Consider the following 16,371-nt stretch of genomic DNA (forward strand, 5'->3'; position numbering starts at 1 on the left):
GCTGAGAAGCAGAGACAGTAGAGAGGAATACGGACCTCGGAAGGGTACAGCAGCAAGGGAGAAAAGGCACTCAAGATTTTTGACTTTTTGTAGCAGTCACTCGGGAAAACACAGCCAGAGGCTGTGGTTTGAAATTGCAGCACGTGTAGCAGCAAATAAACTTCATGTTGCCATTCCCTCCACACCTTCCACTCACTCCCTGCAGCTCTTCTTGCCCAACATCGTGGCCTACTGCCCCACAGTTTTGTCAGTGTGGAAGTTCATATGGCCTCCCTGTAATGAAGATCAAGGAATTAATCCATCTGAAAAACAATTCAGCAAAGCAAAATATTTGTTTCTTCATCAGCTAAAACAGTGGGCTAGTCCAGTGCTGAGGACAGCTGTGCAAACAACTGTGTTGCTCAGTGCAGGTCCTGGAGTTGGAGGCACTGTGTTGAATTAGGTGGGAGGGAGATAGACAGGATAAGAAAGAGCAGGAAGGAATGACATCAGTGTTAATGCCTAAACTAGTATTGCCAGTGGGCAATTCATTGTGCCAAACCACAACCAAGGCTTCTAAACAAGGATGTTCTTTTTCATTGTGTTCATGAGAGCAAATACTGTATGTTTTACCAGGAATATACCTGGGTGTCATGCATGATGAATTTGCAAAGGCCTCCAATAATTCCTACCTTCCACAGAAAGGAACAGCAATAGGCATCTTGCTTTAAAATAGAAAAAACACTATTATGTGAGGGAAAATGCCTCTATAAAATTCAAACTGCTGCATGATGTGATGGTCTGCCTTTGGAATTAAAGAAATTGATAGCACAAAATGGCATGCTATTGGTGGGAAATAATCTCCTGGCTGCAGACCAGGCTTCAGTGAACTCCACCAATGTTTGCACATACAGTAAAATGGGCAGCACAACTGAACAGTGATCAAAACTGAACAGTGATCTGGGTTTCTGTCGTTCTCCTGTTTGGACAAATGCCTGTTCAGAGAGACACACAACCGAAGCATAAGGAGCTTTTTACAAACTGTGCTGAGAGAAAAAAAATTCCATCACCAATTTCACTTACTTTAATTGGAATTTTATTTACTCACAATACCACCTCATATACCTAGTTAGGTGGAACATACTATAGCACACCAATGTCTTATTACAATTGCCAAAATCGCAAAGGAACCAGGTTGACAGAGATCATCCTGGATAAACCCTGCGCTGGCAAATAGACTTTTGGGTGCTAACAAGACTGAAAACATGATTTCAAACATCCTGGTTTTGACAAACCTTGAATGCATACCAGCATGATGTTTTTTCAAGTCCATCACGTTATTGTGTAATGTTTCACGGATGATCTTCCACAAACTCCAGCTCTTCTTTCAAAACTGTTCTTTGCTTCAGAACAGGTCTCCATCTGACAGTTTTGCAAGTGCTTCATGTTTCACAATAGAAGCACTTAGACCTTCCTACCTTCTAACATTGCTACTGTTAAACCATTTCTCCCGGTGATAAAAGATCTTACTAAACCCTAAGCTTATCTTTCCGTGTACCTGCAGCTCCTCCCAGCTGCATACAGTTTATCCCATTTGGTGGATCCTGATGGCTCTGACAATGAGTCATTAATAACTATTTTACTGCAATAGACAAAAGCTTCTATCATGACATAGGCAGAAATTATGCCTGACAAAACCATGTTGCAATGTCTCATTCAGTCTTCCATCAGATAACAATAAGGGAATTATTTCGTTTGCTGCTCTGTCTCTTTGTGCACGTGTGTGTGTATGTGTGTGTGTGTAAAGGAATAGACTGGGGTTTTTTAATCTCTGCTGGACAGACTGTGGAAGCTGTTTAAACTGTATATTAAACACTCAGTCCTTGGAAAGGATGCAATACCTAGGGCAGGGACATGACAAACTGTGAGCAGACATTACACTAATGATGAAACATACAATAGGTTTGAAATCTTTATCACACAATAATTATATTTTTCCTGGCATCTGTTGCAATGATCTTAACAAACAGTGCTTGATTAAACTCTTCTGACCCTGTGAGCATGACGCAGCTGTCACCTTTATCTTTCAGTTGAGAAAACTCGGGAAGAATGAGAGTCAGGGTTGACTCTGTGCACCAGGACTGCCATTATACTTTCAAATCAAGTGAAAGAAGTCTTGTGACAAAGGAAATGTTGATAGTTGGATACCAAACAGATATCAAGTTTTCCAGTCATCACAACAGAAGTGCAGCATTCCTCCTGCTAATGTGTGGATTGCTGAGAAATGTGGGAGGAGTTTTTATATGTTGCCATAAGGATTGAAGCTCCACAGAAAATTATCCACAGATCACTTTTAAACCCTATTTTATTATCTCAACTTACACAGCTTTGAAGCTGCTACTGTCTTTCCCAGATGATGTGTCTAAATTGCCATAATTGCCAAGCCAACAGAAAATACACATCTTGCATAAGCAAGTAAACCTGCCCAGCACAGCTTATCTATTGAAAAATGCCTTGCACTTCAGACTGGTGTGTCTGCACCACACACTACAGTATTCCTTTTCCTGGGGGCTGTGACAGGCTATGACTGAAATGCTGGTTTTTAGCAGCACACAAAATATATGCTGCTGTTCAAAACATTCATCTACAACCTGCAGTCATTCATGGCTCAAGTCTACAAGTTCTCAGTTCACTGAAAACATACTTCCCTAAACTGTACATCACACTGATGCTGTATCACTCCTTTACCACAAAGACTTAGGCAAGCATCTGTCAACCTGGTGGTATTCTTGGAGAGGATGTTTTTAGTGGATGGCTAATTCAAATACAATGGATTTGGCTGTTCAAATACATAGAGCAGATAGATGTGAAATAATCTCTGAGTTAGTGGCAGTGATCAAACTGTCAGAAAAAGGCAGAAGGTAAATGCAATGTGACCAATTCTGACACTTAAATCCATGGTAGGATGGGGGACCAACCATAGCAAGGAATGTTCTCAGAGATGGAGAGTCTGAGATGTGACATTTCCTCAATCTGGGCCTTCCAAATTAAAGATCAATGCATTTCCAAGCTTATTCCTAGCTTATAGACTTCCTTTTGGCAGCTAGGAAACTTTGTATGGAAAATAGCCAAGTCAAAGCTGAGCCAGCTTTATAGAAGAGAAATATAATCTGTAAGACAAAATGACAATGACAAGCTAGGTTGGTCAGATGGGGACAAAAGTGTAGGTACCTTCTGAACTATCTTGAAAGTCATTACCATTAGTCTTAGCTCATTAGGCTTCAGATAGCTACCATTACTCTTGCCACTGTCTGCAAACAAGTTCAAATGACTGTGTAGATAATAAGATGGTGAAAAATCAAATTACCCTGTAATTAACTGTCAGGGTAGTAGGCTGTCCTGAATATCAGAACAGGTGAAGAAAAATACAGTACAATTCTTTTGAGTGTGATTTTGTTGTGGGGGGTAAACTCCATTAGCCTAATTTTCAGGTAAGGAAATTATAATTAGAGGAAAAAAAAAAAGATTAATTTTCACCAAGTTTAGTTTCTAGCAAAGTGTTCTTAGCTGTTCCTTACTGCTGCAGTACATTTTTTACAAAATAAAGCAGCTTTTAACAGAGTTGCTGTTTTGAATTTAACCTCCATAGTACAGGATTGCACTTTTCTGTATGGGCCATATGATTTGTCTTTTATATTTGTCCTATCAGATATAAAATAACTTAGCAGGTTGGCTTATAATAACTGTAAACAACAGAAAGCTTTGGGGGTTTTTTGTCTAACAAAACCTTAAATGAAGATAATTCTATATCCAGAAGTCATAAATACAGGAGATCCATAGTTCTGATTTCCTTTTAAAACAGTCTTTCTCCCAAGGTAGTTAGGACTTTTTTCTCGGTCTGGATCCATGAGTTACCAATGAAGTTTGCTCCCCCTCATCTCCTTACTCTTCTGACAAACGTTTGTAGTTTTGGTTTCAAGGTTTTGAATGGAAGTTTAACCTGATTGAGTCAATGGTGATTTTCCCTAGAAATTTCAGTCAAAGAATAATTTCAGCCAGTCCCATTCCTACACTTTCCAGTTCTGATACCACATTGTTAGACACTTTATGTCCTAGCTCCGCTGGACACTGAACAATGAGGAATCAGCCTCTTTTACAGTCATGGCCTCAGATTTGCTGCTTAAGTTTTCAACATGCTTTGCAATCTTTACTCTGAGGAAAGCCTAGGAACCAAGTACCGGAAATGCAGACACTACTAGTGCATTTCAGGAAAAAACACACACAATTTCAGCTGAGCAATGCTTTAATCTGTATGAAATCCATCTGTAGAGGGTCAGCTATGCAATGCAACATATGTAGAAATAGGTGCAGTTCCCATGTTCCTATAAAGCATCTGATTTTTTGTCACATACAAAGCAGCTATTCAGTCAAATTAAAAATACACAGATCTCAGAGCTATCATTACCTGATGCTGCAGTTCTGGATCAAAGCCCTCTCTTGGCTACATCCAAACAATTTCCCCAGTTCTATCTTTTTTTTCCTGTCTGATAATCTGGTTGCCAAACTGCTAGTTGAAGATAACTTCATAGTGTGAGTGTTAACAGTTTTGGTGTGTCTCATTCCAAGTTCCAGCTAAATTCAAAGGTAGGCGGTGAAAAAAACTCCTTCCCTATGGAGCTGGTTAAGTTTATCACTGGCCTTTTCCAGCTGCAAAGCTTTCTTAAGCAGCATATTAGATTTCCAGTGGAGCACATATGTGACCTTCCACTATGAGCTCAGGAAGCCTCGGGGTGACAGGCAGTGTAACCAATGGAAACACCAAACTGCAGCAGAAGGCTCAAACCCTTACACCAGCCCTTGGCTATTGAGTATAGTATTGGTGCATGCATTTTCCATTACGGTAAACAGATTTTCATTAGACAGATTAAGTAACACTCAGCATGTACAAGTAGTACAGAAAACAGACACCACAAAAGTGCTTTAATTATAATTTCAGAAAAAAACCCAAATCTTGTTACATAAGAAATGTAATACTAGAGCATTGGGACTAGTTTGCTCTCTTTGTACTTGTACATGGAATAAGGCAGGAACTCTATCAAGTGTAAACCTGATACATGCCAAACTGTGTTCTTTGAAGTTGAATTAAGGATGTTTTCAGAGTCCAAGTTTCCAGTCCAGCTCATTATGAATGACCCTTTTTTTTCATAGTTCTTAGGATGGTGATTTTATGGTTTTCTTGCTTCCCTCTTAGATGACAGATTTCCATCTGAAGTCAAGTTGTAACACTGGATGTAGCTCACAAGCAAGGGAAGCCTGTTTATGCTCCACTCTCAGTGCACAGTGAAGGGTCATGGGTCTTAATTCATGCAGCTTTGTTTACTCCAACAATGAGAAATTTAAATGAACAGTAAAAGATGAATGCAAATACAGAAGCTGAGACCGCACTCATTCATTTTGAGGAAAAGCCAGTTATTAAAGCTAAGGAGGAGAAACAGCCAGAAGTGGGTTCAAGGGGCAGGCACTTGGAAGACAAACTGTGTTGCCCTAAGTGCCATATGCTGCGCATTACAGGCATAAAACATCTTTTGAGACTACTTTGAGACAAGACTAGACTGACTCAAATAAGTACTTCAAATTAGTGATATAGAATTTACAGCACAGCAGTGTGAACTTCAAGCAAAATATCAAGTTCCTCCTCATTTCTGATTGGGTCCCTTTGCTAATTTAGCTCTGCAAGCTGTCTGTAATTCCTGCTAGACCAACTCTTAAGAAAAGGAATGGTGATTTAATCTTACAATGTGGAATGTCAGAGAGACTGGGAGTGGTTTGCTCAACTCATTTGAAAGGTACCTCAGATAGGGAGAAGGTTTTATGAAGAAAAGCTGTGCAGGCTAGATAGAAAAAAATGGAGCAAGGGAAGGAGCACTGGATATCATGCTGAAAGTTGAAGCACTTCTTTTGGATAACCAACAGAACAAAAAAAAAGGCACTTTTTCTTGGGTTTTATTGAAAAAAAAGAGTTTTAGAAGTATACAGCTGAGTGAGGAACAGTCAGGTGGTAAAACATCTCTTTATCAGATAAAGTCTACTGTACTGAGATTCTTCACAACATACTAGGGGAGAACAAGAGAAGGAGGAAGACAATACTGCCTCCACCCTCTCAGAGGTGACAGTCCATTTTTCTTCTGATCAAGAGAATGAAAAATGAACTTTACTCCTCCCACTGCTGTAGTCTCTGTGACTATGGGGAGGCAGCATTGACCTAATGGCGTTCTCAGGCAGTTGAGACTGGCCACCTCTAACCCTTAAGGAAATGCTTCTCAGTGCAGGTAAGAAGACAAGAAAAAAAATATGCTGGTTCCCAGCAAAGCTGATGCACTGCCAGAGTATCTGTGTTCCTACATCATTTTCTTGCTCTCCAGATTACTTAGAGAGGACACGTAATATAAACACAATCACCTCCCTGTCTTCTTCCTTCTCAAAAGCTGTGATGTACCCCAAAAAATCCTTTACCCCACTTTTAACCAAAAACCCTTGATAGTGTTTTGCCTCTGGGCCAACACAGTGCGTTTGTGATTCCTGGATCTCCTCTGGGCACCCTCTCTGGTCCTTTCCACTCCCACTGTTTGAAGAGCTAACTATCCCAACAATAGGATCTCAGCAGTAGGAATACTTGGAGAAGCTGGTTCCAGAAGGCCGCTCTCTCTAACTGTGGATGCAGGAATACTGAATTAGCTTACGATCTTTAAAACCTGCTTCAGCATCAGCTTCCCAGAGAGGCTATCAGTTTTAAAACACAAAAGAACATTGATTTTTTATGCTTTTCCTTGAGTGTGAAAAAAGTGTTTATTGTTTTCTTACACCTAAGAAAGTTGAAGGGAAATGGGGAGCCAGTAAATCCTGAAAAACTGGGGACTTATTTCAAAGCTGTTGTCTTCCTGGATTCTTTCATGCAAATTTTTATCACTAGGTAGCACAACTCAGCCAGATTCAACATCATGCAGATCCCAGATACAGCAAGCATGAAAATAGTAAAGGTGGTTTTCTCAGTGGGCCGAGACACAAAACAATCCACGGTGTTGGGGCAGGGCCAAGCGCTGCACTTCACCAGGCGGGGCATCTGGTAGCCATCGTACATGTAATAGAACACGTACATGAAGATGGCCTCAAAGACCAGTCTGAAGAAGATGCTGCTGGTGTACGTCCACCACAAGGGGCCCCGGATGTGAATCTTTGCATTTTTTAGCTCTTCAATATCAATTTTCTCACCATTTCTGAACCGCCTTTTCTTCTCATGCCTAGTGTAAGCCACGTGCATGGCCACCAGCAGTGCAGGTGTGGAGACAAAGATCAGCTGCAGGGCCCAGAGTCTGATGTGAGAGATGGGGAAAAAGTGATCATAGCAAACATTTCTGCAGCCAGGCTGAAGCGTGTTGCAGACAAAATCTTGTTGTTCATCTCCCCAGACCCTCTCTGCAGCCACAACCAGGATCATGATACGGAAGATGAAGAGGACTGTGAGCCATATCTTCCCGATACTGGTGGAGTGCTTATTTACACCTCCTAAGACAGCCTGCAGAGTTCCCCAGTCCATCTTCTTTTCTGTGTCCTTTTACCTGCAGGATGACAAAATACACACAATGGTAACTTTTCAAAATGTGAAAAATCAACTCTAGAACTGTGAAAATGAGAACTTCCTAACAGTCTCTCCAGAGGCATAGGCAAGTGTAAGTCACTTTCATTCATGTCACCTGTATGATTATGGATTCAAACAACTTATTAAACTCTCTCCTTCCATCAGTTTATGATGGGTCAAGCATACCTCAGTATATTTCTCAACAAGGCTTTGGGCAGGAAACAAGTACATCTTAATACAGTTCCTCTGTACTTCCTCTATGCTCTCCTTCCCTTTCTGTGGTTGACTCTGGTCAGCATTTTGCCTTTCAGTGTACTTCCCAAAGCAATAGAAATTATCCCTGCATGAGTTAAGCCACATCTAGACCAAGTAGAGACTTCTCTAGCATTCTTTACTGGATTCCTTTGCCAACACATAGTCCTAGAAGGCTGAGTTGCTTTCTTTGTCCCAGAGGTACTACTCGGCCTTGTTCAGCGGAAGTCCTTCCTCCACCCAGGCACCCCCAGCAGGCCTCCAAGGCTTTCTGTTCCAGCTCAGACAAGGCCCTTAATCTCAAAAGTACAACGTTTGAATTTGGTGAGAAGCCTCAAGCCAGCTCTGTCAGGGCTGCATGCTTATAGAGCTCAAACAAGCAGGCAAAGGCAGAGCAGAGCCTGCCCTTCCACATTCATTGCTATGTCATCCAAAAAAGGAGGCAAGCAGGGTCACAGAGTTGAGAAGAAAAAGCCCTCAGCTAAAGAGTTTATGTTGATTTTCTAGATGCTATCACACTCCATCAGAATACAGAAGTCAAACATCAGAGAAGCTCCATTTCAGCTTTCCTCCTATTCTTAAAAACTAAAATCCACACTCTTTGCCCTTTTGAAAGTAAGTTTTGCTGAAGTTCAACTTCAGTCTCAGGGCTCAGCTTTCACTGATTGCAGTCATTTGGAAACTGTCACTGAAGTGGACAGAACACTTTGAAACCCGAGCTGGGAACCTGCATAGCTGGTCCATCATCTCTCAAGGCTAGACTGGAGAGCCACACAAGCCATGGATAAGAGCTCAATCTCCTCTTGGTGCTGGCTGCGTGCTGTGGGGAGTGTGTGTGGCGTGTGTGTGGCGCCTTGCAATGCAACACTGGCAAAAGTTTACAAAAATCTCTCATTCTCACACAGCAGACTGGGGGAAAAAAAAGAGAACTTTTTACCCTGGTGTAGTTACATCCAAACCAAAGGACAAACGTGCCCCAGCACATACCCTTGGTATGAGGGCCCAGCTTGTACGGACAAGCCTGGAGGCAAGAGGGAGAGGTCAGATTTACTACGATGCGGAAAGGTGAAATTGGGTAAGGCAAAAAATAAAACAACTCTGAGAAGATGGCTGGAATTCCTGAGACTTCTCACGCTTTGTCTCTGCTGAAACTGGCACCATTTCATACAACATTTTACACTGACCTAACCTACAGGCTATGATGAGACAGCTGCATCATTCTGGTAAGAGTTTCCTCATGTCTGTCGCATAGTCATTAAAATAAATTCAATGAAACCTTCACAAGAGGCTAATCAGAATTAAAGGAAAGTCCGGGAAGTGCATATGGCTGAGCTGAACAGCCTGGGTTCCGAGTGCCGTCTCACACTGCAGTTCTGAAACAAGGCTGCAAGTGTTGGGGCGGGGGGGAAAGCTTCTCCGTCTCATCTGCCACTACTGAAACACTGCAATTGGCTTTTAGGGAGCCAATCTACCCGGACGCCCAACTTGCCAGCCAAGACACCATTATTGAAAACCCCTTCAAATCTCCACTCTGGGCTTAGGAGCTCAATCCCAGCTTCTCCCTCCCGCCGCGCCGACCTTTATCCCGCCGAGTTCCCGCGCGGTGCGAGCCTTCAGCGGAGGGAAGCGGCAGGACTGCCGTCCGCTCCCATCGGCAAACACCGCGTTTGCTCCGAGCTCCGACGGCTCCTCCCGGGACGGGCGGCGCGGTCCGAGCCTCGCTCAGCGCCCCCGGGCTGGCGGCTCACAGCCCCCGCCAGGCACGGCTTGCCCGCGGTCCGGGCTGCGGCGAGGCTGCCCCAGACCCGCCGGGACGGCCCCGACCCGAGCCGCCCTCTGGCACACGGATCGCCACCCGCTCGGAGGGGCGCGCAGCCTAATCCCAACCTCGATCCCCATCCCACCGCTGCGGCACGCGGGAGCCGCTCCGGCCCCTCACCTGGCACGGCCGGGCGGGAACACGCGGGAGCCGCTCCGGCCCCTCGGCTGGGCAGGACACGCGGGACGGACAGGCGCGCCGCGCTGCTCCGCTCGCAGCTCTGCGGGCGCCTGTGCAGCGAGCAGCCCCAGACTCTCCGGGCCCGAGTTTTAAGGTCCCCCCCCGTTCACCTGCCGCCGCTTTTAACCCGCCCCGCCCGCCCCCCGCTCCTCCGGCCGCCCGCGGAGGCGGTGGTGGGAGCCCGGGGCGGAGCTGTGCCGTGCCCGCCGGGCGGGAGCGGCTGGGGACGGAGCGGGGCTGGGGACGGGGCCGGGAGCGCCCTCGGGTCCGCCCGGGACGTCCATGAGCACCGGATCGGGCAGAGCGGACCCAGAACCTGGTAATACGGCCAGGCGCAGGGATTGATTCCCAAGTGCTGGCAGAAAACATGTCCCGGAGGGAAACCCGTCCCGCGGGACACTCCGAAACTGCCCCTCAGCCGTGGCAGCCGGAGGAAATCGTCACCCTGAGAAGATTCGGACAATGGTCAGATGAAACGCAGCTCCCACAGACTTTCTCAAGGGTGAGGCAGGGCTAGAGAGCGAAACCTCAGAGACCTTAGAAGACCTGAGTTTGGAAGACAAGGAGTAGGTAAACTAGCTAATGAATTAATAATAAAAAAATCATCTGGGTAGCCAGATATAGGGATAACAAGGGCATCAGACAGCTAAGGACAGGATAGATGTAAGATGCTTGGTTTTCCTTTGAAAAGGAATTCCTCACTGGGGTGCACAGCCTTGATTTCACTGCTGCTGTGCAAAGGGAGTGGGGCTTAAAGTTGGTTCTGTGAGAGAAAGTAATCTAGCAGGAAGTATAAAGAGTGATTCAAATCAGAGTTACTTGCCATGTGAAGATCTGTCACTGGGTGTTGTTATTTGTCTGGTGATTGAGCTCTGTTGTTCACAATAAAAAAAATAAGAAAAGTTTCTTCTTATTATAGTACTCCTTAAACCCCATCTTTAAGGAAAGGTTTTGTGGACAAAGTCCAAGCCAGCCAGGCATGAATTACTTGCATCAGCACTAAAAGTCCTTGGGCTTTGCTTGTAAGATATAAAGTATACCCAGTGTTGCTCTCAGGCTCAGGTTAGCCTCACACAGTCTGCACTTCACCTAAAGCATCCAACCAAGTATGACTTCTATTAAATGGTGCTTGATTACAACTTAGAGTCTTGGCTTCTCAAAACACTGACAAAATTCCTACCAGAAATGAATGCTGTGTTAAAAAGGATATGTAGGAAAAATAATAAAAATTTGTCTGAGTATATAAAGTACTGCTGAAAATGCCGTGGTTTTTACTGTATGTTAAAGTACAGCTCTGTATGTTAAACTCAGTACTGAGCCTGGTTGGTTTTGTGACGTGTATCTGGAAGTAGAAATGCTTTCATCAGTAGAGACTTAAATAACAAACTTGATCTAGTAATTCATATAGATAAGAATCAGTAGAACTTGAACTTGTGTGTGTATCTGCAAAATTACAAATTAATTTGGCTTTGCTCTCAGAGGTTTAGAAAATTAAGCTGGACTTCATAGAATATTCTGAGTTAGAAGGGACTCACAAGGATCGAGTCCAACTCCTGGCCCTGCACAGGACACCCCAAGAGTCACACCATGTGCCTGAGAGCATTGTCCAAACGCTTCTTGAACTCTGCCAGGCTGGTGCTGTAACCACCTCTCTGGGGAGCCTGTTCCAGTGCCCAAACACCCTCTACATGAAGAACCTTTTCCTAATATCCAACCTAGACCTCCCCTGACTCAGCTTCACGCCATTCCCTTGGCTCCTGTCCCTGGTCATCAAAGGGGAGAGGTCAATGTCTGCCCCTCCTCTTCCCCTCACAAGGAAGCTGCAGGCTGCAGTGAGGTCTCCCCTCAGTCTCCTCCAGGCTGAACACACCAAGAGACCTCAGCCACTCCTCACACAGCTTCCCCTCCAGGCCCTTCACCATCTTTGCTGCTCTCCTTTGGACCCTCTCCCCAGTTCAGTGTCTTTCCTATCTTGTGGCACCCAGAGCTGCCCCCAGCACTGGAGGTGAGGCTGCCCCAGCTCAGAGCAGAGGGGACAATCCCCTCCCTTGCCCGGCTGGCCATGCTGGGCCTGATGCACCCAGGACAGGGTTGGCCCTCCTGGCTGCCAGGGCACTGCTGCCTCATGTTCAACCTGCCACAGACCAGGAGCCCCAGGTCCTTTTCTGTGGCACTGCTCTCCTGCATCTCATTCCCCAGGCTGTCTGTACATCCAGGGTTGAACCACCCCAGGTGCAGAATCTGGCACTTTCCCTTCTTGAGCTTCATCTGGCTGGTGACTGCACAGTCCTCTCTGACTTGTCCAGGTCTCTCTGCAGGGCCTCCCTGCCCTCAGGGGAGCCAACAGCTCCTCCCAATTTACTATCGTTGGTGAATTTAGTATATCTTTGAGTCCTGTATCCAATCAATTTATTAAGATGTTGAAGAGCACAGGGCAGAGGATGGAGCCCTGTGGAGCCCCCGTAGTGACAGGTCACCAGTCTGGTGTCACCCCATTCCCTGTAACCCTTTGTACCCAACCCATGAGCCAGCTGCTTACCATGTTTGCATGATGTGTTTCTCCAGCTGTGTGCTGGACATTTTGTCCAGAAGGGCGCTGTGAGAGTATTAAAAGCTTCACTGAAATCTAAGATCTTTAAATAATCTAAAAAGAAAGATCTTGAATAGTTAACTATGTTTTATGAAATGATACCCCACGTTGATACACAGTAATTGTAAGTGCTTGGAAGAAATTTGCAGCTGGTGTTGCTCAGTACTGCCCCAGCATTTTTCATTTACTACCAAATAAATTTTATGTTAAAGCTGAGTGCTGTTTTTAGTTTCCTTGATTTTTGTTTGCTTGTTCATGTATGTAATACTTTACTGGGGAAGGAGATTCTAGCAAGGAATTCTGACTGAGCATAAATCCATGGTTGCAGGCTTGTTGCATACACTTTTGTTAACAGCTGTCTCATTGGCAGGAGGTTCAAGAAACAAGTTTTGACAACTCTGGAATCTGTAAAGGTTCATCTGTAAGGAAGGGGTAGCATTGAAGCTGGTGAATGATATCAAGTGCTCATGTACATACAAAACATTGGTTTTTGTGGGGCATAAAGTAATGCGGAAATAAAAGCTTTATAAATATAGGAAAATAAATGCTGTTGTAACTTCCTCAACTCAGAAACAGGTTTTAGCTTATCTCAGGGTAGCAGAAATCTTGGCATCATCTCCCAGTAATGCCCTATGGCTTTCCAAAGACTGTGTCTTCATCTCTGCATTTAACAGCCCCCAGGCACCTCCAGAGGCTCTGTCTGGAACTATACTTTAAATATTTTTAATACCACTTGTTTTACTCTCTGCTTTGCCTAACTATGTTTTGATGTCACCTCTATATGGATTACATAAGTATGTAATATTTATCCCATACATATATATATATAAATCCACATGATCCTGGAGTAATTAACTCAATAGCTTAATTATGTGTGGTGAAAGAGAAAAAAAAAACTTCCTGAAAACTTGCTCTTAGATAATTTCATGGGACATTCCTGAGTCCTCACCATTGGGAGTAATAGCTAATTGTTTTTCCCTGTTCATCACCTTTAAGAGTGCATAAACTTCTGTCATATCCTCTCTCCATCCTTTTTATTCTGTGCTGAAGGGCCTAATTTGTTGAAGCTCCATTCAGGAGCTGTTATATATCTTTAATATTCTCATCACAACTTGTGATGTGTGTCATTTTTACAAGAGCATTCAAAGTACCTGCACAGTTTAAATTAACAGAGCAGTGCCTCCTGTGGCATTTGCCCTAATTTTCTAGTAACTCCTATTTACTTGTTTTCATTTTTCAGATACCTTATAGCAGTAAGTTGATTTTTTCCATAGTCAATCCAAGATTCTTTCCCAAGCATTGTTAGAAATTAGAAGTGTACCTCCTGGGGTACATATATGCCCATACACTTGAATATGTGTATTTTGAACTAATTTTCACAGTGTTTGCATCAGCAGATGCCCACGTTCACTTGCAATTTTATTATCTTGTTACACTGGATAAGATCTGCTATCCTTCATGGTCAAGCTTAGTTTTGACTACCACAAAGCACCATTTTTATAATTAATGAAGATTTTGATTTTTGCTGATTCATATGTGTAGCAACCTCCTTATTCACCACTTTTGCTTCAAATGAGGCTCTTTCAACACCTAGCAGCTTACTCACTACTTGTCAGGCACAATTGTCATTAATCAACTGGAAATACAGCCATAGACTCAGACCACACTTTGGAAATAGTTTTCATTTCTTTGAGGCTGGATTAAATCACCCTAAAACAACATGTTACACCTGGCATTTTTGCACTAACATCAGCAATAAAAGCATCTTCCTAGTTCAACTCAGCATGTGTAACCAGTTTGCCTCTGCTGTTCAAACACTCAGTCATTGTACAACCAAAAATGTCGTACTTGCTTAGCCCTTGAGCAAATCATTTTGTCTCCTTCAATATCTTTACATGTATATTAGTGTCTGAAATAGGTACCCAGTCATTTTTATTGTGTTCACTTTAATTGCCCTCCCAGCCATTTAAAAATAAGCCTTTTATTTTATAGTAAAGTGCCTGAAGTGCTGTTGGCAAGGTCTGGCTAACACAGTGACATGGTTGTACGAGCTCAAACCCATAAAGCCACAGCTTCCATGTCTGCTACACAGCACTGAATTCTTAAAGCTTACAGAGCCACCATGCTGGGTACAACTCTGCCTCCTCCCTCCCCACAGGAGTAATGGGCTCATGTGTCATTTTCAAGGAACATTTTATTTTCATTGTTTGACATAAATACTTTGTTACTTTGTCAGCTTTCAGCTTTTTTTACAGTAAGTTGCTAATGTGATAAAAATACTGCTGTGGTTTATGCCGTAGGAGAATCAGGAGGAGAGGCTGCTGTGTGTGAAAGCAGCACTCTGTGTAAGCACTACTCAGATGTAAGCACTCAGTTTGATGTAAGGGCTGCAAAGATGCTGGTTTATATCAGTGTTGCTGTAGGTGACCCTCAATTCTCTGGCCACGGGCATCAACCTCATGATCATTACAGTGCCCACCAGACAAAGCTTAAGACCCCTGACAAAAGAAGGCAGCACAGAAGACATCAACTTTCTTTTATGTTTGCTGCCTAGTTCAAACAATTCAGGAGACTTCTGGAGAGAGACACAGCACCTGGTTTACTTCTCTGAGTAAGAGCTGTCTTCCAGAAGTTCCTCAAAATCATCTTCCAAATTTGTTTCATAAAGCAGCATGGGTTCTGCCTTTTCTCTTGGCTGTGCAGGATAACAAGGAAGTTAAACAGGTTTCATCATTTCTCCAGCTGTAAAAAAGACACTTTAACACAACACTTAAGTGACACATTTTAAACAGTCAATAGCTGCCCGATCTTTTGTTTCAACCCCCTGTAGCAACCAGGATTTTCTTTGTGGTAGCTGTTTATCTTTCCTCCCTAATTAGAATAGATAAGTATGCTTCCCTCAACTTCTCAGGTCTTTAGTCCAAGCCCTGCAGCTCCAGAGACACCTTCACAGGTGTGACATGGTGGGAGTTTCATGTGAGAGAGTGATACCTTTTCACAGACCGGTCACAAAAACCAGGCTACGAAGGCCAGGAACGGGCAGAGCAGGGTCTATAAAGGAGCTTTGTGGTTTTCTTTATGTCTGGGGAGATGTTGAGACACAAAATTTAAAGAATTGAGGATTTTAGAAATGCTTTCCACTGTCTCTCAGAAATAATCTCTCCCCAAAGAAGAGGGGTGTAAGCCACAGCCAGAGCTAGGGGCAGACCCTACGTTTTACCAGTTCCCACCCTTTGTCACGCATGTTCCGAGTCCGTAAATGCACTATTAGAGTTCAGGCAAACTTCTCAGGTTCGCCAGGAACACTTTTAATCTTTGATCCTTTGAGGAGGTTTTGTCCTTCTCTATCTCTTGGAGAACACAGAGAATAGAAGACACCCGCATTAATTTACTTATTCACAGATAAGGGTGGGAAGAAGACAGAGAGAAATATCAGTGGGAAATACTCGAGGCTGGTGAGAGAAATTTCTAAACGCTGGGATGATGGAGCTTTTATGGACAGCCAAAAAAGCTGCTAAATACAAAGGGTAGTGCCAGGTGAAGACTGAAGAGAGGCTGGATGCCAACAATGGGAAAAGATCTGATTCTGCACATCCCACAAAAAGAAAGAGAAGATGTGGGTGGGAAGTGTTGTGATTAAAATTTCTGGTGTGAGTTTGACCCAGTGACAGGAACTCAGGGAGAATGGTGGAGAAGCAGGCAGTACTTGAGAACCTGAGAACGATGTATGATTTCTCCACTGAAATTGGGCTGGATTCACATCTCTTGTATTTGTTGTAATTTAATTACAATAAAGTACATTCTCTTGTTCCTTTTGTCAATATTCAAATCATTGACTACATGACTGATCCAGCAGTTTGCCAAGGTCTGCAATTCGTGTCCTGAATCAGAATAAAAACAAGAATAGGATGATTC

The 16,371-nt window shown here is 43.7% G+C and overlaps 1 protein-coding gene across 1 annotated transcript; it reads right to left on the reverse strand.

Moving 5' to 3' along the window:
- Nucleotides 1-4,289: 4,289 nt before the first annotated feature.
- GJB2 (gap junction protein beta 2) lies at nt 4,290-9,976 on the reverse strand. Its single transcript, XM_063393516.1, has 2 exons — nt 9,807-9,976; nt 4,290-7,595 (listed from the first exon to the last, which is right to left on the reverse strand). The coding sequence occupies exon 2, from the start codon at nt 7,571-7,573 to the stop codon at nt 6,896-6,898; it is 678 nt and encodes a 225-aa protein (XP_063249586.1). The 5' UTR covers nt 7,574-7,595; nt 9,807-9,976; the 3' UTR covers nt 4,290-6,895.
- Nucleotides 9,977-16,371: the final 6,395 nt, after the last annotated feature.

Source organism: Prinia subflava, chromosome 3, assembly GCF_021018805.1.
Source record: "Prinia subflava isolate CZ2003 ecotype Zambia chromosome 3, Cam_Psub_1.2, whole genome shotgun sequence".
In the NCBI taxonomy this organism is placed as follows: domain Eukaryota; kingdom Metazoa; phylum Chordata; class Aves; order Passeriformes; family Cisticolidae; genus Prinia; species Prinia subflava.